Raw genomic sequence first — 24195 nt, forward strand, 5'->3', positions numbered from 1 at the left:
AGACATTGCCACCTTGTGGAATAAAGGTGAATTACACTTATTCCGTCATCTAAGATTCAATTATTGTTGTGCAGAAAAAAAATATACCTACACTCATACACATCTCAGGTCGTTAGCGACCCTATACAATTTTTACAAAAAATGAATACAAAAATAGGCATTCTTTTATCATTTTATGATTTTTTTTCTTGTCATATTCCTTATAATAAATTGATTGAGGAATACTAAGAAGGCTGATGTCTAACTTTAAAAAATGAACGAGGAGGAGGGTAGTGAATGATGTTCCGGGTCACTAAAGACCCGATGTATGCATTAAAGGGTTAATATATTATGCGTTTTATTAGACAAGGGAACAACTGTTTGGGTGAATACGTTCATTGACAGAAAACTAATCATGTTATATAGCTAAACACAGTAAGTGGTATTGTTTAAATCTCGTTTTCTTCATTTACAGTGAGTACCATGTTACCATGCCTAATATCGATCTAGCTTACTGCAGTGTGCAACCAGAGTCTAATAGCCACCGAATGAACGCACATAACTTTCAACAACAGTGCTGCTTTACTCCACTGCTCTGCTTCATACTACAGTAACGTTAATAATAATCTCATCCATGAACATGATTTCTGCCAGAGTCCACTCTAGCGATGAAAAATTTACTCTTTTGATTATATACGCTTCCTATGAGAATATACATGTGTTCAGATTCAGAGATGGAGTTTGTGTGCAGCAGCACTTACTGTGAACCGAGCCGCTCTGAGACACTGTAAACACCAGCGGTTGATAATAAGCCGTCATGTGAAAGAAAAACACATTGCCGTGCTTCACTCTAAAATACGCAGCGCATAAATTTAATTAAATCATACTAAGCCATATTGCAATTTTGGTTTTATTTTAATAGTGCAGCCCTACTGGCAACCACCTAGTAATGCCAAAGAAACCACCCAGAACTCCCTAGAATCATGCAGGCAACTTTTACAAGCACCACACTATTTTACTTCATAAAATGTTTTTATTGTTAATTTTTAGCCTTTTCACCACTTAAGAGTGGCGAGGATGACAGGAAAGATAAGTAGGGAAAATTGGAAATGAAAATGGTTCAACAAGTAAAGGCTTGTGCTCCATAAGCCACATCTCTGACAAGACAGTGGTTGTTCTTTTCTTAAGTCGTTTTCTTACATGATTTTTTTCAAAACACATTGGCAAGACGCCACCTCTACAAACAGACATGAAACAGATTAGAATGTCCATGCATCTAGGTTGTCCAATAAATAACAATACGTGCAATAATGAAATCAGCATCACTACACAGTACATTTTTAAAAGTTTTTGCCAAACCCTAACTAGTTCGAATACCAAGTCAGAAGCAATTACATTGAGGTAAATCAAACCAGAGAATGAATTCAAATAGTGTGCACGTCATACAGAACTATAAGCATTCTATCATGATAAACATTCAATGACGGTAAAGAAAGGTGTAATCTGATAAAATACGCAATACAATGTATTTGATGTGTTTGTTTCCTGTAATGATTTTTCAGTATGGAGAGACTTCAGGCCAGTCATCATTTTCTGTTACAGTCTTTTACTAAACAGTTTGTAGAGACTTAAAAGAGAGGTACTTTTTTCATATTTTAAAAATCTTCACAGCTTTATTAATGAACAATAATAAACATTTGTATATTTGCAGCAAATTATCAATTTTTCTCAATATGGCAAACAACAACAAGCTACGAAAGGTCATGTTTTACAGTGATTTTACCAGAGTTAAATATATTTATAATTATTACAGTATGAATGACATTTATATAATTGTATTTAATATAAAAATGATGTCCAGAAAATAGTTCATTATCCAAGCAACAGCAAGTTTCAGCATTAATATAGAATGTGCAGTCAGAATTTTGTTTTTTAAGTTTAATGTTTTTTTTTTTTATATAAAAGTTTAATGACTTTAATTTAGAATTCAGAGTGTGAACAGTTCAGCATTGTTGTGTATGCGTTTATCACCCATTAGCCACTCTGCTCAATATAATCAATATAAATAATATGGAACATAATAAAATATGGAATCAATATAAGCCATGAAACCCTATATTCAAAACTAGTCATTTCTCTTATTTCGGTCTCTGCAGACTTGAAAATCTTTGTCTTTTCACAAATTGAAAAATTTAATGTTCACATAAAATAGGAAACTTTCTCTATGCTCACGACCCTTCATGGGTGTTTACCGTTTTATTGAGCCATCAAATACAACATGTGCATTTGTGTAATTGATAGTTTTGGGCTCAAACCTGACTCAAATACTTGAGTGTACTTATGTGTGCACTCATGAAGCCGTGTGTGTGTGTGTGTGTGTGTGTGTGTGTGTGTGTGTGTGTGTGTGTGTGTGTCTCTGCACATGCTGGCTGAGTCTGACATGGACAATCTCTCCAGGTCAGTGTAGATGGCTTTTCCATCTCTAATGTCTTTCCCAGAAATCTCCTAGCACACAATGAGGGGCTTATATTCTGCCTTACATGTGTATGTGTGTGTGCTTAAATTCATTTAACCCAGAGCATTTATGACGATAAATTACACTACTCAGCACAGTGAACCAACCGAAAGAAAACAATTATACACATTCAGAGATTAAGCACCTGTAGAGAAATTCTCCATTATGTCTTTCACAAAAAACAAAACAAAAAAAAAACCCTCCAAGATAAAATTGTTTCTAAAATCACAAGCCACAATAATATTGTTTAAATAGCCTTCAATAAATAGCAAATTTCTCTCACAAATCACAATTTTCTGTTTCCAGGTAAAGTATAGGTGCCTGAAGTAAAGAAAAAAAAAAAAAAAAAAAAAAAACAGCACAAAAGTTACAAATGTGGTATGACTCATATTGGTTATATTAATGTTATATACATATTTGTTATAAATTGCATTTGTGCAAAATGATATTACGTTGCTTAGTGTTGGGGGTCATGCATTACAAATAACACGAGTTATCTATCTGATTACTTTACTTTTTCTTTTCACGTAACTAGTAAAGTAATGCATTACTTTTAAATGTACCACAAAATGTTACCTTTTCAAATAGACAATGCAAGTTGCTTTGTTTTCCCATGTATTGACTGACAGCTCTCCTGTCCCCATGTTGAGTGAAATCGGGAATAACAGAGGTGTTGTGTGTGCTGTGTAAACATGATGGTTATTGTAGTTCTAGATTAAATGCGAGCATACATTTACTCATCTCACTTGCAGAAAAACAAACTCAGTATTCCTCAAATGTACTTTATGTATTTAATCTCACTTTATTAATCATTGTCTTTGCTGCTGACCCTCAACGATCCAATTCAACCATAAGCACAAATTACTTATTACATTAATTTACTTGGCAGCAGGTTTGAGCTGCGTACTCTACTGTACTGGACATTTCAAAGTGAAATGTCCAGTGAAAAAAAAAAAAAAAAAAGTGAATTCAGTTTTATCTGAAAACAAAATGGATATGAATCTGGCAATGTTTTAATATATTGGTTGTTGTATTGTGGCAGTTCTGGAAAGAAATGTCTGGTGTTTAGTGCTAAAAGGTTAATGCTCTATCGGATTTGAAATAACATAGAACCTTTGCTAAAGTCGACCCTAAACCTAACCAATAATTTTAACAAAAACGTGAGATAAAAACACATTTGCTTAAGCAGCATGTCATTTTAGCTGCTTATTGTTGTGAACGGCTCAAAGACTTGTATAAGGTTGAACCACTGTAGTCACGTGGACTATTTTAACGATGCCTTTAGTACCTTTCTGGACCTTGAATGTGGTAATTCCATTGCTTTCTATTGGGATCAGAAACCTCTCGGATTTCATCAAAAATATCTTCATTTGTGTTCCAAAGATGAACGAAGGTCTTACGGGTTTGGAACTACAAGAGGGTGAGTAATTAATGACAGAAATTTCATTTTTCGGTGAACTAACCGTTTAAGAGCTCCACGTGCAATGCTGTACTAGGTGAGATACCAAGCAAGTTGACTAAGCCATAGATATAGAACTGGTTATGTGATACAAAAGTCAACATGTAAGTGGTAAATGTGTTTTGAGGCCACAACACAGTATTGTGTTGTGATTATTAATCAATATTTTGCCACTGTAATTAATTTGTGTGACATGTACTGCCATAGTGTTCATTTCAGCAGGGAACTTCAGTGAATTATATGTAGCCTATAGGTACATTTTTTGAGTTGCAAAAAATGTAGGCATAGAGGCATGTTTTTTCACGGAGTCTAGGTTGCAAAAACAGCAACATGAAAATTCTGTTAAATTCTCTTTTTGTGTTCCAAGGAAAAACTAAAAAGGTTTGGAATTTTTTAGCTGAATTCTCTTTTAACAGTGAAACAAATGAGGCAAGACCACAAACCTATATTCATCACTCAATTCAAGCGGCACCAAACAAACACACTTAGCATAAATGCATATCAAAGCAGTGCCACATGTAAAGCTCAATGGGGTGTCCTCGGTTGTAGACACTTTCAGTGGATCAGATGGAAACACAGGTAATCCACTCGCCATATCAGCGCTAACAGAGTATCAACACATACATTAGCATATGTTAGCATTCCCATTCTTGTGGTCTCACATGCTGTATAATCTGTGTCGCAGCAGATTTCTTCATTGAACGACAAAACCAAACAGAGACAGAACTGGAATAAATTTGTATGCATTAGAAGCCCACAAACACATGCTGCAAGACAAATGCTAACATACATTATTGAGATGAGTTCTGGTCAGGTAAGTGTGTACACAGACACAAAGTGTACCTAGCCAGTTTCATAGGGATTCCCCAAAATAAGACCAAGCATTCAGTTTATTATAGGATTCTGCACTGTTAGGTGTTTTTCAAGAGTGTTTACTCTGACTTGTTTAAAGCATCTAAGTGACATTCTATTCTGGATCTTTCATACAGGAGACATGGAGTCTAACAGCTACACATTATTTTACCTAAAGGAGCAGTGTTTTTTTTCCCCCAGTGTCCACAGTGTCAAAAATTTGGATTAAAGAAATGAATACTTTTATTCAGCAAGGACTCGTAATTGGTAAAAAAATATATATTTCAAATATATTTGTCTCTTTTTAAAATTTTATTCAAAGAATACTGAATTAAAATCTATTACAATATCCACAAAAATAGTAAGCAATACAACCGTTCTCAACATTTCTTGAGCACCAAATCAGCCTATGAGAATGATTTCTGAAAGATCATGTGACACTGAGGACTGGAGTAATGATGCTGAAAATTACAGCTCTGCCATTACATAAATATTTTAAAATATATTAAAGCTGCAGTCTGTAACTCTTGGTTAAAAATGATCCAAAATCAATTTGAGCAGCCAGTGTTCAAAACTAGGTCCTTAGCTTAGCCCGATACACAACGGTAAGCTTGTAATAATGTGTTCTAATTTGGGTGGTACTGGTAGGTTTCCGCGGGAAATCCGAGCTTTCCACCATTCGTCTTTGCGCCGTTACATCACGTCTGTTTACATAAAGGAGAAGTCCCAGTTAAGGTGGCGGATCATTTATAGCCTTTTCTCATATTAGCTGGATAAATTAAACTTATTTTAATGGCGGATTGTATGGTGTGACAATTAGAGATTAGACTGTACAGAAAATGAAGTCTACAGGTAATGCTAATACACACTAAATACACAGTCAACCAATGCTGATGTTTTTTTAACATTAACAATTTGATAAAGTATAACAATAATACTTGTTCGGATGAAAATTCTTATTTTAGTCATACTTCCAAGATTCAGAATCGGATTCCAAAGTACAGTATCCACCAGTGTGGTGACTGACAGCCACACATACTCAAAACATTAGATTAATTCACACTTGAGGAGCCGAGCCAATGTACAACCCACATAAAGAGGATAATTCCTCAAATAACTACAATTGCAGGTTTCAAACAGAGAAGGCGATAAAGAGGCAAAACTTACGGACTGCAGCTTTAAGATAGTAACAGGCTATAATAATAACAACAGGCTCAGATTTGCAGTTTCCTGGTGTAAAATCACAATGGCCATACCTAAATTTATTTATTCATTTATTTTCATTCACTACGCAGTCATTTAAAATGGAAATTTGTAGTGCTCATACAGCAATCCTGGTTAAAAGTATGCAAACAAATTTGTTTTGATAATGGAAGGGGCAACTAAAAGAGAAAAAGTGTAATTAGATTCTGATAACTACAGATGGACTAAAGAAAAACCATTCATGTTGATTATTAAAATTTATTGTGCACAGTATAAAGGTTTGGAAATAAATGTTGAGTACCGAGTAAAAAATGATTTTGGTTTGGTTTTTGGTAGAAATACTCAAACAGTCTGTTACACATTTTAAGATGTACCTTTGATCAAATACAGTGAGAAAAGCAGACCATACGCAGACCCAGACAATTCATATTTACGGAAAAAAATAAAAAGCTGCCTGGACAGTGGTTAAAAGCATAATCCTAGTACCGTAGCAACATTACAGACCCTTAAATGAACAATCCTAAATAATTTCTTAAAAAGGACCATATTAAATCAGTGCTCTCAGTCTGTTGAGAAATTAAATGGCAAACAATGTTCTTGCTGAAATCAGTCACTGTCTGCCCCCTGCTGCTGAGATAGTGTATAAGTGTGTCAGGATAAGAGACCATTAAAATGATTAAAACTGGAAAGAAATATATTCTTAACTAAAATACATGTTAAAAACAAACAAAAAAACAACAAAAAGCATCAGAGTGTGAATATAGTAAAGTCGGACCTCAACCTGTCCATTTCAGCTTTAATCCAATATGAATCAATAAGAAGTAAAGACTTCCTTTCTCTCAACACTGTCCAATTCCCTAATGAAACACTGACTGAGAGAAACAATCTACATTATTCAAAGGATTCAAGTGCAAAACATTTGCTAACGAATGCGCAAATCACACCCACAAAAGACAGGAGATGAAAAATGCGCAAAAGTACGTGAAAAAAAAAAAAAAAAATACACAGTGTGACAATACATAATGATGTGATTTCACAAAAATACCATTTGTTAAAGTCTGTGTATCTGCAATTTACATTTTGTGATCTGACCTCAAACTGCAGCAGAAACATTCGGTCTGAGACAAAACACACACAGCCACACCCTCCATGAGGATCAGTTCTCTGCAGACGCCCGTTTACTTTTCATGCTAAACCACCGGGTTATGGGAGATTTTTTCTTGACTTTTTCTTTCTTTATATCTGCAAATGGTAGAGCATAACACATACTTAACTGTAAGGTACATAAAGTTCAATTCAAGAGGTCATTTACTAATGGTGACCACAGTCTCATTTGATTCCACAGAACATCAGTAACCGCTTCCAGGGCTTTCAGACCGTTTTTATGTCATGAATTGCAAATGGTTATGACTTTTGCCCACATTTATGCATTGGTTTAATTGGGTTGGTAAATTATACATTTTATAATAACTCATTTTAGCATTGAAAATGCAGACAGATCATTAGCCAAGGCCCATGTTTTCCATTAGTGATCATTAAATCAAAATTGGTAGCAAAACATGGCATATATAAACATGCACTGAGTAATTACTCTCAAGATTCATAGCAATTTGAGTTGGTGGGCGGAGAGTTGAACAGGTACTAGTTATTCCAAATAGCAAACTTTAGTTTTTGCTTAAAAAAAAAAAAAAAAAAAAAAAAAAAAGCTGGGTTAAAAGTGCCAACAATATTGTGAAATTAATGCATGTTTTTAATTCTGAAAACTTTAAGCTTTCCACATTTAGCACATCGGACACTAATGCCTTTAAATGACAATTTTGCCCTTGCCTTGAGTAAAATCTCTTGTGCAGTAGGATTTACTAAAAGGATTTACAATTACACACTAAATATATAGGTTTATATTATAATGTTGACTAGAAACAGACACTAAACATTAGCAAAAATAATCCTCTGTGCCATCATTGAACAAATGGTGACAATAAACAATTGTCTCTCTGTTGCCAGCCTCTCAATATTTGCAAACAGGAAGGGATGTTCATTTTGAATCATTTAACAGAATGGACTATAATAAATAGAGTTGGCTGCACATTTCTGCCTCTTTATAATCAGAGCCAGCTGGTACACAGTAATCTGTTTCTAGCTAGGGAAATGTAATCTAATCTATTGTACAAAAACTGCTGGGGAAATCTGTGGCAATTTCTGTTACATTTCCTTACAATATTATTTATTGTTTAAGGTTAAATATTTACTTCCTTTGCTCCAATTTCTCTATATTTTTTCAAAGCCCAAAGGGGGAAAAATATGTAAAACATTTTTATTGTCAGGGTTTGATGCTACTGTACATAATCATACTTACCAAGATCCTGCATCATCTTATTCAGCTGCTCATCCTCCTCTTCCTCTCTGTGGATGCAGGTGTAAAAAGAGCCACAAATGTCACATTATGTAAAGGTTTTAGATATTCAATAGCAGTCTGGTTAAATATAAACAATATTTAAGTTTAAACAAAGAAATTAATATTGTATGTAGTATTATAAAGCAAAATGTTTTTAATTTTTTCATCAAAATGTAATCATTTTCAGCTCTTCTGCTGATGTAAACAAGGATGTATATGCAAGAAAATTCATTTAAATCACTGAATTAAACAAAGTATTCCGTTTCTTTATTTATGCGATATTAAGCACTAAGATGAGATTAGGTGAGATAAAGCAATATAATATATGATATGATGCATGATATATGATATTATATAATATGATCTGTGTTGGGGTAATGCATTACAAGTACATAATCAGATTACTTTTCCCAAGTAACTACAAATTACTTTTTCAAATGAATAATGCAAGTTACTCTGTTTTCCCATGTATTGACTGACAGCCCATGTTGAGAGAAATCAGGAGTAAGTGCAGAGGTGTTGTGTGTAAACATGATGGTTATAGCAGTTCTAGACCAAATGTGAGAATGCATTTACTCATCTCACTTGCACAAAGAGATATGATATGATATACGATACATGTTGCATCCTGCACACCTCAGTCTGTCTTCATCCAGCCCCTCTACTATGGCGTTCCGGTCGTTCACTATCTCCACAAGTTTGGCCATCAGCTCCTCCTCTCGTTTACGATCACGAAAGGTCTTCAGACTATCTAGAAGATAAAAAAATAATTGTGTAGCTAGATTAGATTTTACATCGAATGTGATATGAAGCAGTTAAGTCTTTAAACAAATTAGACCTCTTGAATAAGACCAAATCAAGCTGTTTGCATTTATTACAATAGTCTACACAAAGCTTCATCAGCATCCTGAGATGCAGTGACCCCAAAAAGTATGAATGCCATAGCGTTATACAAACAAAATATTAAATCAAATGGATGATGCTAGACTTTTTTCAGTGTCGTACCAACCTGGTTTCTCCATTAGTCTCCTGAGCTCGGCCTCAACACTGGGTTGCTCTTCTTCTAGATCCTGCGTCTTGGCACTATCATAACAGACAATAACACTGTTCAATACACAGAGCACTCAGAAATACAGGATATTCACTATCAGCTTTCGACAGTTTGCACATACATGTACACAAGCTCGGATTCGCGTCTCATGTAGGCCTGTTTGTTTCGGATGAGGGTAAACCAGTCCACCATTAAGTCATTCATTAATGTGTCCTCTTGTCCTTCTGAAGAAAAAATGAAAAATTAAAAAGTTAAAGACTCCTTTAAACATCATTTCATTCACAGGGCTTAGATTAAGTCAGGATTAGGCCTTAGTTCAATTAGGTCATTTAAGTAGCTTTTATAAACGTGCCCTAGAAAAAAATACATTACTGGTGTGCATCTTGAGAAAAAACTAGAACACTGACATATTTTAAGATATGTCAGTGCAAGATGCTTCAGTTAAAATAGTTCAAACATGCATTTTAGTCTGGGACAAAGCCTTATCTATTAAACCGGAGGAAAATGTTAAGAGCTGACAATATACATTTGTAATATTTGTCTCCACCTGCTGGAGCACCAGAGGACAACATCAGTCTATGAATGCTTACGTTTCAATAAGCATGTTTAAATAATGCTTAGAGCACCAAAACATTCTAATACATAGATCCTCTTTTCTGAGTTCATTATTTCAGAGTAAGGATGAATCAACACTTTCATATAGGCATTGTTATGAAGTTAAAAAAAAAAAAAAGAAAAAAAAAAGAAATGAAAGTTTAATGAAAGTCATCATGAAATCAAAATTGACAAATCTTTTTTTTTTTTGAATATTGCATTATTATAATAAATTTGTCCATGCACTTTAAAAAAATAAAAATAATTTGCCATCATTGTAATCTTTAGGCAAAATCTCTTCATCGACATCATCTCTTCTCTTCTCTGATGAGGTGTTTACGGACACGAGGGCGGGACAACCTGTCACTCACATGAAATCACAGCAATGGACCCTTTTCACATTCTCAGAAGAGGAAGTCCAATAGCAAAAGAAAAGATTTCGACTTTCCACAACTTTCCAAAAGAAAGAAAATGTACAGAGAGATTGATTACGTTGGTCAGAAGAGACAAAACTGTCAAATTTGCCATCACTCCCTCAGCCGTTGTATTAGAAACACCCTCGCAGCAGCATTTACTTGTTTTTTTTCTTCATTTACTGACAAGGTAATAACATTTAGTGTTATATATTACATTTTTTAAATATGAAAAACTAGATTTACGATGTTGATAACTGTGGAAATGCATCAGTCTGAGAAAAGTGTCCATTCCAAATGACAAGCAATTCTCAAACAAATTCAAGTAATAACGTACATTTTTTTTTTTCTTGTTCAAGAAGCCGTTTGTCACATTAGGGAAGGAAAGACAATTGCAACAAGTCGCTACTGAAATTAAAAATGTGATGATACCAGCATTTCCCCTAAGCATTTTGAGCGGATTCTTAAGCACCTCTGATTGGCTACTATGTTCATGCACTCAACAGATGTGTCTATAATTGGCTACAATGATCCATGGCTCAAAAACATGTTGTAAATAGACATCTTTGACACTCTTCACTGAGCACTTATACAGAGTGTTTGAAAGCAGATAGAAGCTGAAAGACGGATCCGCTGATAGACGCCTGATTTAGATCCAATAGATCCACTTCTCAGTAAAATAATTCTTTGTCATGTGAGTCTCTATGTATTCCTTCATATTATTTGATTAACTGTAAAAAGTGAGATGTTTTTTAAAGTGTGTGTGTTTTTGTACAGACCCTCATCACATTGTCTGAGTTGTTTTTCCAGCTCTACTCCTCTTTTCTGCAACTCGTTCATATTCATCTCAATTTCCTTCAGTTCTTTCTGAATGTCTTCTTTCGGAATGTAGCCCGGCTAAAGCAAACAAACACAGAATGTGTCAAATGTGAACTTTTGCACAAATTACTCTGTACAGATCCTCAGTGGGTCTATCTGAGGAACTGAATAGAGTCTGGGCTTACTATGAAGTCACTCTATTTTGATTCTAGCAGTCTATTCAAAGATAACTGTGCCCCAAAGGTCCTTTTGACTCTCCAAAACAGTCTAAATAGGCCCCTTGACAAAATAATCCCTCAACACTCACACACATCAGTGCAGACAGAAATGCACAAGACCAGATAACACATGTAATTATTGTTTTGACACACACCTTGTGCAATTTGTGAGTTTCAGTCCCTGAGGGACTAACAGGAGATACACTGCTGCCACTGCTGGAGTCTGGAAGAAAGACAGAGGAAAACAGACAGATGAACGGAGAAATTGAGAGAAGAAAGAAGAAAAAAAATATTTTTTATATAATATATATATATATATATATATATATTATATAAATGTGTGTGTGTGCAAGCAGTGATCCTTTATTCATGTTAACGCAATTAATATTAACGTTAACATATTAATGAAAGTTTGGCTGTACCTGGCACCCTTACAGAAAGTATCAAGGTATTACCTTGGTTTTTGGACACAGTAACATGTATATAAAGTTAATTACAGCAAGTTGATATTTTCTGAAATAAGTCTGAAGGACTGTGTGTATATCCTGATGTGTGAATATATGGTAATCATACGCTGCAAAAATATCCTTAAATCAGTATCTTGATCTTGTTTCACACAAACAAGATGCATTTACCCGAGAAGCAAAATTGTACTGGTTTTCAGCGGTGTTGTTTTTGTTAATTAAAATCATAAAAAAATGTTTTCAGTGATTGTACACTCTGAACTGCTGGGTTAAAAATATCCCAAGTTGAGTTGGAAATGGACAAACCCAGTGGGTTAGGTTAAATGTTTGCCTAACCTGCTGGGCAGTTTTATTTAACTCAAATATTGTTTAAAAATTACTGTATTGCTTGCTTAAAATGAACCCAAAGTATGTTGGAAATTAACATTTATAAAATGTGTTTAATAAATGAACATTAATTAATAAGTTTAATGAACAATAATTAAACATGCTAAATTGCTTATTAATAAATGTTCACCTTTTGAATATTATTGTTGCCTCTAGTAATTATGTGTCGATCTTTAATTTCGAACCTATTGGGTTCATTTTAAGCCAGACATATAGTAATTTTAAACAATAGTTGGGTTAAATAAAACTGCCCAGCATGTTGGGCAAACATTTAACCCTACCGCTGTGTTTGTCCATTTTCAACCCAACTTTGTTGTTTTTAACCCAGCATTTTTTAGAGTGTTAAATAAAATTAAAATATTATATGAAAAACTTAAGCTTAAATCCTTAAAGGAAAATTAGAAATGCTGCATTGGCAATTAATGGAAATAAACAATTTGGAGTACTAAAACGGCTAAAACTGAAATACAAATTAAAGAAAAAAAAATAATAATAATAATGAAAGCGACAAAATCCCATACCAAGATTACTTAAAACTTTAAAATGAATATTAAAAAGGCCAATTTCAAATATTAAATTCTATGATAGTTTTGATAATTTATGATAGTAGTTATGATAATTTTATAAGCATAAATCTATATAATTAATTATTTTGTTAAGCACAACCCTATTTTTTATATTATATTATAAATTCATATTTTATGCTTAACCCCTTTTATAAAATTCATTGCTTTATTATACATTGCTAAGTATTTGTTGTGTGACCTATAATATTTTTTTTATATATTATATTATATTATATTATATTATATTATATTATATTATATTATATTATATTATATTATATTATATTATATTATATTATATTATATTATATTATATTATATTATATTATAAAAGTAATATTTGACAAGTCCATTTCCTCACATTTTCCTCAAGTCTTACCACAAGGTTTAGGCCCATTTTTCATCGGGCTAGGCGAGGGCGCTTTGGGGGAGCTGATGCTAATGGAGATGCTGGTTGTAGATGGAGCAGGAATGGATGTCGTGGTGATTCCAAGACCTGATGTCCGTGGAGAAGAAGCTGCTTCCGGCTTTTTGGAGGGTGAGCCGGTGTTTTCTATAGGACTGGCAGTTCTAATGAATAGGAAACAAGAAAAAGATATAGAACTTTTCTGCTGTGTTTCTGAGCCACTAAACGTTTAGCATCCCTTCTCTCACCTCTGACGGGTGAAAGTTTGGGAGGGTGGGGCAGGAATTTAAAGAGCTAGTTACAGGTGAAAGATCTTCATGGGGGAAGTGCTTGTGCAATGAGCTCTATCGCTCGGGGCACTATCAGATACGACCCACCGCTGGTCTTATTGGGCGCAGCGGGTTTACACGGCCATCAAGAGAACCAATCACAATAGAGCATGAAGAAGTGGGAGGGACAGACCTTCTGGAGAATGAAGCAGTTAATCAATGAAGAGCAGGATGATTTGGTTAGGGAAATCATATAGAGAGGATAATTTTACTGAGAAAGAACATGACATAAAATGATTCATCTATTCACTGTACACAAAAGAACAAGGCAGTATTAGTACAAAGATCAGAAGCTGGTTTCATTTGGAGAGACGATGGAAATGAGCAAACTTACTTCACAGGCTTGAGCATGGACCTCCAGCCAGATGGAGCTGTATCATTTTCTGAAATTACATCAAAAGATTTGAATTATAGCTAAACAGCTTATAAAGTTTACATACATATTTTTACCGACCCAAACTTTTTAACAATAGTTTATTTTATACCTCGAAATCGTATAAACCTCAAATGGAAACCTGACATGAAATTGTATATTAATATAATTAATTAGTATAATTTTAAACACTTTTATATTTGTTTTTTTAAATTATAATAATATAAAATGTCATGTTTACATTTGAGGTTGAGTTTTTTTTGTTTTGTTTTTTTCTTTCACAGGAATGTGTTGATCAAAAACCAACAAAAGCTTTTGATACTGATTTTGAACATATCCTAGTTTAAAGTCACTGTAAAGTCAGTATTTTAAGCATCTATATTAAATAACGTATCAAAAGGTACAGAAAAATCAAATCCGTCAAGCAAAACCATCTCTGCAAACAACCAATAAGAACAAGCTCTGAAAATTATCAATCTAGAAATGACAGTGTATTGGTGAGTTCGTCTTCCTCACCCTTGCTGTTGGATGACAGCGTGCTCACAGGCCTGGATAAGGTTGTATCTTTGATCCAGAATGGTGCTGTAGCAGCGTGGGCAGTAGGTTTCACATCGGTATCCAGTGCTTTGAGACGCACCCTACTAAAGGTGCCTTTAGCACCCGATTCCACAGGGGAAACGTTACTATGGAAACCAAAGTGAGAGGAGAATGTGTTAATAGATGTGTATTTGTACACTAACACATCAACAAACACTTCAACATGGATTTAAAAAATGTTTCATCATGGCCTTGTATACTTCCACCTTATGAAGTGATAAAGGATCAACTATGTAGGTGAATGTAGCTCACCTGACACTTGCTTTCAGCCCAACTGAACTCGGAGACGAGTTGTTATTTTTTTCCACCGCCACCATCTTTCCGATCATAGCCTTGGCTTTCTCTTTTTCATTCTCCTTCTCTTTTTCTGTGTCCTGTGTTTTTGCCCAGTCTCCCACCCGTAGCAGAACTCTGTTTTTACCTGCTCCTGCAGTGATTTTAGGCGTTGTACTCTCTGGTGTAGGAGTTTTAAGACTTGCTGGGCTCACAGATGGAGTTTTAAGACTTGCTGGGCTCACAGATGTAGTTGAGGTGTACGATGAGGTGCTCTTACTGGCAGGCACAGAACTGCTGGGACTGCTGCTGGACTCAAAAAATCTAACCAAGAAAACAAAACCAATATTAAGGTTCTAGTCAGTACAATTAGTTGAACATTTAGTCAGGTTATGGTCTATAACCGATAAATGCCCAACATTTATTTATTAAATATTGTTCTGCAAAAACTATTTATTAATATTAAAAAATTATATTTAGAATGTTGGTAACCAAACAGTTGTGGGGCACCATTAAATTCCAAATACTATGGAAGACATTGGTGCCCCACAACTGTTTGGTCAAAAATATTCTTCAAAATATCTTCTTTTGTTCTCAGCAGAGCAAATAAACTCATATAGGTTTGGAACAACCTGATGGTAAGTAAATGACAGAATTTAAATTTTTGGGTGAACTATCCCTTTAAGGGTACGTTTACAGGACAACGATGTACTAAAAACAGAAATGTTTTCCTTTGCATTTTTGAAAGGTTTCATGTACAGATTACAACGTTGTCAAAACAATCCCCGTTCTCACAGATGACTAAACGAAAATTATTAAAATGATTAAAAACGCTGTATTACACTTGCCAGGCCAGTAGATGGCGACATCACTTTGTAAAGAAACACTATGTGCCTAATGTTTTCACAAATGTAAATTTTTTAAGTTTACATGGAGACAATAACGGTATCGTTTTAAAAAAAACTTGCACTTTGAAACACGTTTTCACAAGTTTGCATTTTCAGGCCCCAAATTGCTGTTGTCGTGTAAATGCCCCCTACATGCTTAAATGAGTTTAGGCATCAGAATTTTATAATGTACAGTATGAAAAAATATATTTATTTTGAGATTTACAATGTTAAATTATTAGAGTTTCTAAAGATTAACTTTAAAATGAGCGTTGCATGACAGTAAAGGGAAATGAGAATACTGGCCAATATACGTTTAATTCTGATCGATAGCAATAAATTAAAAGTTGTAATATTAGTAGACATGACACTGATGTCACATATCATGCATCCCTAAATACAATTCAATCTCATATATGATAAATTCTTAAACCACCCATATTTTATGTAATTTATTGCTATTAAGGTATAGGTAATAGGTTTAGCTTACATTTTCATCATTTTGTTATGCATTTAGTGGTTTTTATTATAGTTTTTTCTATTTATTTTCTATTTTTTTATTTTCTATAGCTTTTATTTATTTTTATTTTAGTTTTAGTCATTTTGATACTTCAGCAAACATATTTAAGTTAACTGACAAGGCAACATTTCTATTTTCATTCGTTTTTAATCTAATATTTATAAATTTATTTCAAATGAAAGTGATTTTTAATAGTTTTATTTTACATTAACAACACTGATCCGAAATGCAAGAGAAACACTCTTACACTGTCAGTCAGTACTGGTCACAAACTATTTATCCAAAAATCTAAATTTTTTTACAAAGAGAATATCAGAATACTGAACCAAAAGTCATTCACCTCTTTCTGGCTTCTTGGCTCTTCTGTGTGCTGTTGCTTACAGCTTTTAGAGGCTCCGTGGGTGTTCTGGGGTTGAAAGAGGTTTTCAGAGTTGTTTTCTCTGGTGCTGGAGTTGTTTTTGGTGCTGGCGTGAGCTGAACTGCTGGAGTAGGTGTGACATCTAACCCACGGGTGGATGTACGGTCAGTTTTATTGGCCAGCCAACCCGGTTTAGATGCGTTAGGTGTTAAGCCAGCTTTTCCAGTACCTCCACCTGATGCATTCTGGTCAGTCTTGGTTATAAAGGTAGACTGCGTCTTCGGTGGAGGCACTGTGATGTGTGTGGTTGGTGTGGTTAGAGGCCTCTCTGTGCTTGTGTGCGTCTTGCAGATGAAAGTGCCTGGTTCTTTTCCAGCCTTGTAGGTGCCAGAGAGAAGAATAGTGGAACACTCTCTGCATCTGTTGACAAGGGAGGTTGAAATGAACAAAACAATACAGACTTAAACACGGAAGAAACCGTGCATTTGCAATTGCCAGTCCCAAACTCTGGAACAGTCTCCCGAATTCATATTAGAACTGCCCCTTCTATTTTGATTTTTAAAAATCGAATTTAAACGCAACTATTTTTATCAGCTTTTCACCTTCCTTGAACCTTCTCTGCCTCTGTGAGTGCATCTCATGTATCAGGAGGTGAATGATTTCTAGTATATTAGTCCAACAGATATCTATATTCACTCCCTTTTAGTCATGGCAAAAACATTGTACTGCTATTTGTGATGGAAATATTTTATGCCAACATGAAATGTACAGAAAATGCAGACTAAGGATACTTAGGTCAAAGACCAGTCATATGATTAGCTTAGAGCATTACAAACCAATCACCAGAACAAATCGCAGTGAAGAAGACATTGATTTTTACTCAACTGTAAGACTTAAATGTGCATGTATCTTTATATTCATTGAGACTCACTCATGTGCTCATGTGTGATTGATGTAGCGATAGTAGCTTCTTGATGGGACGCAGTCACCTTACTTTGGGAAGGGAATTACCTCGAAGTATTGGAAATGTATTAGAAGTATTCGAGAAGGGAATTACCCCGAGATACAGTAGTATTATGTTGTATTATATTTGAGACGGGAATTACCTCGAAGGTACTGTAGTACTGTGGTACTGTAGCATTGTATTGTATTACATTCGGGATGGGAATTACCTCGAAGGTACTGTGGTACTGTAGTATTGTATTGTATTATATTATATTCGGGATGGGAATTACCTCGAAGGTACTGTAGTACTGTATTGGTACTGAGTATTATGTATATTATATTGACAACTGGAGGTTGTTTGAATTGTCAGTGGTGAAGTCAGATTTGTATTGAGAATTTCCACGACATATTGTACTAAATGATCAGGTGACAAATCACAATGAACTATGCTAGCTGACGAACAGCAAGCTATTACGGACAGGCAGCGATTACAAAAATGTTTCCCACATTATACTGCACACATGAAATCATTGTGATGTCAATTCAAGCATGATTCACTAGTCATGTGAGGTGGATGCATTTGCATAGATGTGCTATTTTTACCCTTAAAGTTAAAAATAAGTTAATAAAAGGAACAATGGCTCAAAAAAAAAAAAAAAAAAAAAAAAAAAGTAGTGACTTACTTAAAGCAGTTCCTGTGGTACAGCTTCCCATCTACTAGGTGGCGCTGAACAAGGTGAACGTGTTGGTTACACATGCTACAGCTGCTGCTCAGAGATCCTGATTTATTGGCACGTTCAGCCAAAACTTCTCTCTGGAAATGACAAAAACAAACAAAAAAATAATTTAGCCCCTGTGCAAACACCTCAGTATAATGTATATATATCAATCAATAAATCAAGAAATCAATAATTATGGCAATATTGACATCAGTTATCTCAGAATAATGTAACCTAAGACAAGGGCACTGTCCCGTTACACACACTCCACAAAAATACAGAACTGTCAAACAGTTTAAAGTTCCTCTATGAATTGACAGATGTCAGATGAGTTACATATTGTACCTTATTTTCATTTGCCGGTTTAGGTGTCTTATTCTCTGTGGCTGGTTTAGGTGAGGCAAAAACTTTAGCTGTGACAGGTTGGTTTTTCTTCTCAGATGGTGCTTCATTAGACTCTTCGGCTGGTCTTTTAATCCCCGCCATACCCCCAACTGCACATCCAAAGAGTGAAATTTTTTAGCAATGCTGAAAATGACCACATGGTAAACATGTTTTTAAAGAGGACCTCTTATGCTTTTTTTTTTTTTTTACTTTTACATTTTCAACTTTAGTGTGTAATGTTACTGTTTGAGCATGAAAAATGTCTGCAAAAAAAACAAAAGGCAGTCCAAAGAGAGTTATTCTCTATATCAGTGCGCACTGTTTCTGAACTCCCTGAAACGTCTTGATTGTAGTCTTTTTGTAGTCTTCCTTTTTGAGTTGGGCTAGTAGTGTGTTGAAATTCGAAGTGATTGAAAATGGAGTGAGATTTCCCCAAACACGCTTGAAGGTGTTGTCCAATCACAACACATATTGGTCTAGCCGACCAATCAGAGCACATTGCACTTTTCAGAAGGAGGGGCTTCATAAAGACAGGAACTAAACTGGGCCACGCTTCCGAAAACATATTACCACCATAGCGCTTTACAATCAACTTGGCTCACAATGCTTTTGAGAAACGCAGCCCAGAGCATTACTGACAGACTGGGAAGAGAGGTGCAGTAACAATGTACAGTAACTTCTGTGGATATCTGTACATCTGAAAACAATTATAATTTCTGTAAATTGGGTGGGTAACAGCTTTGCAGCGAAAGTACTGAAATTTATGTGTGCGTATGCGCATGTCTTACTAGGAGAACGTCCATGGAAATAATTGTAGTACTGGGACACATAGGTCAGAATGCTGAGCCGATCAGGCACTTTTAGAGCCACCATGTCTTCGGCATCCAGCAGGGCAGGTATACCCAACTCCTTCTCTGCCACCTCAAAAGCCTGGTTAAAAAAAAAAAAAAAAAAATGAATGAGAGGGGGTAACAATTTACACAAGAGAGATTTATCTCTCACCATTAAGGATGTTTCAGTATGTGTGCATGTACAATATCACGGAAACATCTCTGTGGCAGAACAATTGGAGGATTTCCTTTTGAAAGCGTTTTTAAATGAATATACTCCTTTTATAAAGTGCTAGACCGGCAAAAACATCTTAAAATTTGGAATGATTTGATATCTGCAAGCTGCAAAAGGGAAAGAACATAACGGATACAGTCTGTTGATGAATATTATCCTTGTCTGTTCTAGATTACATTTAAAGGCACAATATGAAACTTTTCACGCTAGAGGTCGCCTATTCAAAACAAAGAAGTAGCTTGATGACACCGAGATTGAGTGCGGAGTCATGGTAGATGTCGTCTTCTACCTCATAGCCAGTGGAAAAGAATCTTGACAGGATTCAGGCAGACATCTATTCATGGATGAGATAATTAACGCTACTGTATTATGAAACGGAGCGATGTTGGAGCTGAACAAGGCCGCTGGTGCGATTGCTAATGAGAGACGAGTGCAACACACGTCTCGAGAGCAGTGGAACTTTTATTATGCCACAGTTGCCGCTTTCGCTTCTTCCGGTCAAGCACTTCTTCCGCAGTGCTTTTTGATCATATTAGATACATTTGAGTGTGTGGAAATACTTATTGTTAAAGATACTTATTGCGCACTGCAGTAAGCTAGATCGATTAATATAGTCAAGAAAACGAGATTCAAACAATAAGAGTAAACGTGTTGAGCTATGAGTTTTGTCTATAAATGTATCCAGACAGTTGTTCCCTTGTCTAATAATACATAATATATTAAAGCGTTTTTGGTGTTTCCACGGTTTTTACAAAAAAAAAAAAAAAAAAATAGAGGGTAAAGCGGGTGTGAGGTCACTTATAGGTGACGCACGGACAGACGGACACATCCATGTCCAGTTTAAATTGCTCATTTCTCTGGATTTAAACATTCTTGGAAAGATCTGGGTTAATGTAAATACACAAGTCAGAATCATTGTTCTAGTGGTTTTTGGATATTTGAATCCAAAAATCTTACATATTGTGCCTTGAAGTTTCTTTTACAAATTAAACAACTATATTTCTGCTTCTATCAGCTCTTACAAAGAACATAATGATTGACATTAGCTATTGAAACTGAGGAAGTTGGTCAGTGTTATTCTATTCACAATGGTGCAAATGTCACTAGATCAACTTTTAACACATAGCTTATGAATAGTTAACAAATGTTACAATAATGAACAGTTGGGAAAATGTTTGTAATTTGTGGTGATTTTCCATCCTGGGGTAGAACTATAATTCCACCATGCCATTATGCACACACAAAAATGTGAACTTGGCCTGGATTTCTTTGGGAGAAAAAAACAAAAACAAAACAAAAATAAACAAGAGCAGACATGATCAAGCAGAGAGAAATGAAAAAGAGAGAAAAAAAATATCTTGATAAAATCTAAATGTAATCTAAATCTAAATGTCATTCAAGAACTCACAGAACAGGTAATGCGATTCAAAGACCACAAATCTAAATGTAAACACTAGGAATCACTACAGATCATTACTAACACTTCCAAAACAAAGCTACAGTTGGCTAACAACTGAGAATGTTTAGACTCATTTACTTTGCACACAGTGTATTTGATACATACATTTTCTCCTTTTTTTCCTTATTTATAAAATAGCACAGCACTTAGAGGGGACAAAACATTTCATTACTTTGGCGCTATTGCGCATGTGACAAAACGTTGAACTATTAGTCAGCGCCAGGTTTCTATTTACCTTATCCCGAATCTCCACCCTGTAAACCATGCATTACCTTATCTTAACACTTTCACTTTCTCAGTCTCTCACACACACACACACGTGTTCAGTTTGGAAAGAGACTGTCGTCCTTACATGCACACAAAGCTATTCATTAGCATTTCTTTTGTACTTTCATTATGCTTTTGTATTCTCTTTCACAACAATGCCCTTTTGGACAGCATTCCTTTTTCCGTGGAAACAGGAATGGAAGTGTGTGCAGATGATGATTTATAATGGTCTACGACAGCACAACATGTGATTCAAATGCCTCAAAAACAGAAGAAACCACAAGAATAGGCCTGGAGTATGCATTCAATCGGACACATCATAGCCCTGGTCAACCACACATGGGTCAAATAGCTCCATGAGAGGTCTAGGAAACATAACTTTTTGGAATGAAGGCATTTCCCAAAAAACTTAAAGTTGTTGATCTGCTCTCTTACAAATTAAGAACCAAAGCAAGATTTTTACCAGCAGAGGCCATAATAGAGCATATTTATATTTCACAAATAACTTTTATTCTCTAGTTCTTGATTTAGAAAAATATTTTTTTTGTGGGGATGCTTTAAAGAACCTAAAACTGTAATGTATAAACTACTTATTTTTTAAAACTGAAAGAAATGTAAAGTCAATCCAAGGACACTTCAAACACAAAGATAAAGGTTCTTTATTGGAATCAATTGTTCAATGAAGAACCTTTAACATCCATGGAACTTTGAGGAAAAGGTTATTTAGATTATTAAAAATGGTTTTCAAATTAAGAAAAAAATGGTTCTTTTAAGAACTGTGAACTGAAATATTATTTGGGGAACCAAAAATGGTTCTTCTATAGCACAAAACCCCCTTTTTTTTAAGAAATGTTAATCTTTTTCATATAGTTGATAATCACTTTAAAGGGCTGTTAGTCATATGAGGAAAAGTGTTCACTATTGTGGAGACGGTTAAAAGATACAAAAAAATCTAGGTATGGTAATGGAAACTACAGGGGTAAAAAAGTGATAAAGATATCAAGCAAATTAATAATATCTTACCCGTTGATTGTTCTCGTAAATATTTTCCTTGCTCAAAGAGTCAAAGTCTCTGCAAGAGAGCAAAGTAAACATGAGTGAGTGAACAGAAAAGGGATTTTCCCATGCCAAATGTTAACAATGTAAATCTGACACTAATACAAACACAAATAAAGCATTTAGGCTACCAGTGCAGTGTCATCACACAAGTGCCTGATACCCACTTTAAACAACTAGAATGTTACGAGATGTAAACAGTGAATAAACACAAAGTTTGAGCATTTTAAGCACATAATCTGTTTCCCAATATCTAAAATAGGTTTTCAAAGTTCCAACATTCCCATCATAACATCTAGCTTGAAATTATACATTTTCAAAATGTTTGTACTAAGTTCTAATTTAATGTAATTCAAGTTCTAAAAGTTCTAAATGAAAAAAAGTTAATTTCTTAGTCATGAAGGACTAAACATTTAATAATCTTAAATTTTAAGGTACTAATAGTACTCATGTTATGTTCCCAAGTTCTAAAGTTCTAACTTAAGGTCTAAGAAGTCCAATTTTCCCTAAGCAATACATTTCTTGACCTTGAATTCTAAAAGTTCACATATTTAAATATATTAAGGAATGAAACTTTTACTGATGTCATCCTACGTTCTAAAATGTGATGCCCTCGACCCAAGTTCTGTTTTGAACCACAATTCTAAATGTTCTAATGTCTGATAGGACTGTAAACAAACTCTACATTTGAAGGTTAAGCATTTAAATGCTCGTCCAAATTTCAGAAGCTGTTCTTTCTGAGCACAAAGCAACACCAACCCGCGCGTTTGTTCTGTGGGGGATGTTACTTACATCAACTCCGGTCTGTGTTTGTGAATTAGAGCGCAGAACGCCAAACCGTCCCGGAAAGATGTAGTCATGTTGGTGATCGACACGTCCCGGTATCCTTCACATTGGATTTTGCACCACTGTTGAAGCGCCTTCACAGCAGCCATGGTGCGAATGCGATTCAACCCGAGACTAGTACTTTAAACTGAACACGGAATCTGGAATTGCCTCCCTCCTTCCAATGGGATCTCGAACGCTGAATGTTGAACGCTTTTGGTTTTTTCACTCACCCACACCAAGTGATTTCACCCTCAGCTGAAGTTGAGAAACCCCTGAAACTCCTGAGAAGAGTTATGACGTCTTCATGGGTGGAGTTTAAGGTAACGTAAGCGTTTTTGAAGGACTTCCCTTACAAGAAATGTAATATGGTACCAAAATGATAATGTCATGGTACTTTGATAGCCTATAGGCTATAGCATGGCTTTGAGTGTTTTACATATTCATACTAAGCACTTAAAAGTACCAAAACATGTATGTTCCATTGCAAGTGGTGCCATGATAATCTTGTAAAATCTCTGAATGCTATTTCATTGGTTACAAAACATCAAACCAAGTGCAAATAAATACTAATTCATCTTTTTTTTTTTCTTTTGTGAATGTATGAAGTAATTTCCCCTCAAGTTCACACAGGTGACCCACCAGCTGTTGTTCATTACATTAATTATGAGAATGTTATATTAACCTTTGACAACCAGAAAGTGTCCATATACTCAATTTTGAACAGTATGTGTTGCTGTCTTACACAAACTTATTTTGGGAAATGTTTTGCTTGAAAAGTGTAGGCTACTTTAGATCATTCCTTAAAATAAATGCC

The 24195-nt window shown here is 34.9% G+C and overlaps 1 protein-coding gene across 1 annotated transcript; it reads right to left on the reverse strand.

The window, feature by feature from the left end:
- Positions 1 to 1082: 1082 nt before the first annotated feature.
- On the reverse strand, positions 1083 to 23698 carry micall2b (mical-like 2b). The gene is made up of 17 exons (XM_067404273.1): positions 23346 to 23698; positions 22521 to 22569; positions 19495 to 19636; positions 18668 to 18816; positions 18287 to 18417; positions 16641 to 17078; positions 14873 to 15217; positions 14540 to 14706; positions 13985 to 14033; positions 13295 to 13485; positions 11654 to 11721; positions 11241 to 11358; positions 9576 to 9678; positions 9413 to 9486; positions 9040 to 9154; positions 8365 to 8411; positions 1083 to 7250 (listed from the first exon to the last, which is right to left on the reverse strand). The coding sequence occupies exons 1-17, from the start codon at positions 23486 to 23488 to the stop codon at positions 7165 to 7167; spliced, it is 2415 nt and encodes an 804-aa protein (XP_067260374.1). The 5' UTR covers positions 23489 to 23698; the 3' UTR covers positions 1083 to 7164.
- Between the last annotated feature and the right edge of the window lie 497 nt (positions 23699 to 24195).

This window comes from Chanodichthys erythropterus, chromosome 12 (assembly GCF_024489055.1).
Source record: "Chanodichthys erythropterus isolate Z2021 chromosome 12, ASM2448905v1, whole genome shotgun sequence".
NCBI classification, from domain to species: Eukaryota; Metazoa; Chordata; class Actinopteri; order Cypriniformes; family Xenocyprididae; genus Chanodichthys; species Chanodichthys erythropterus.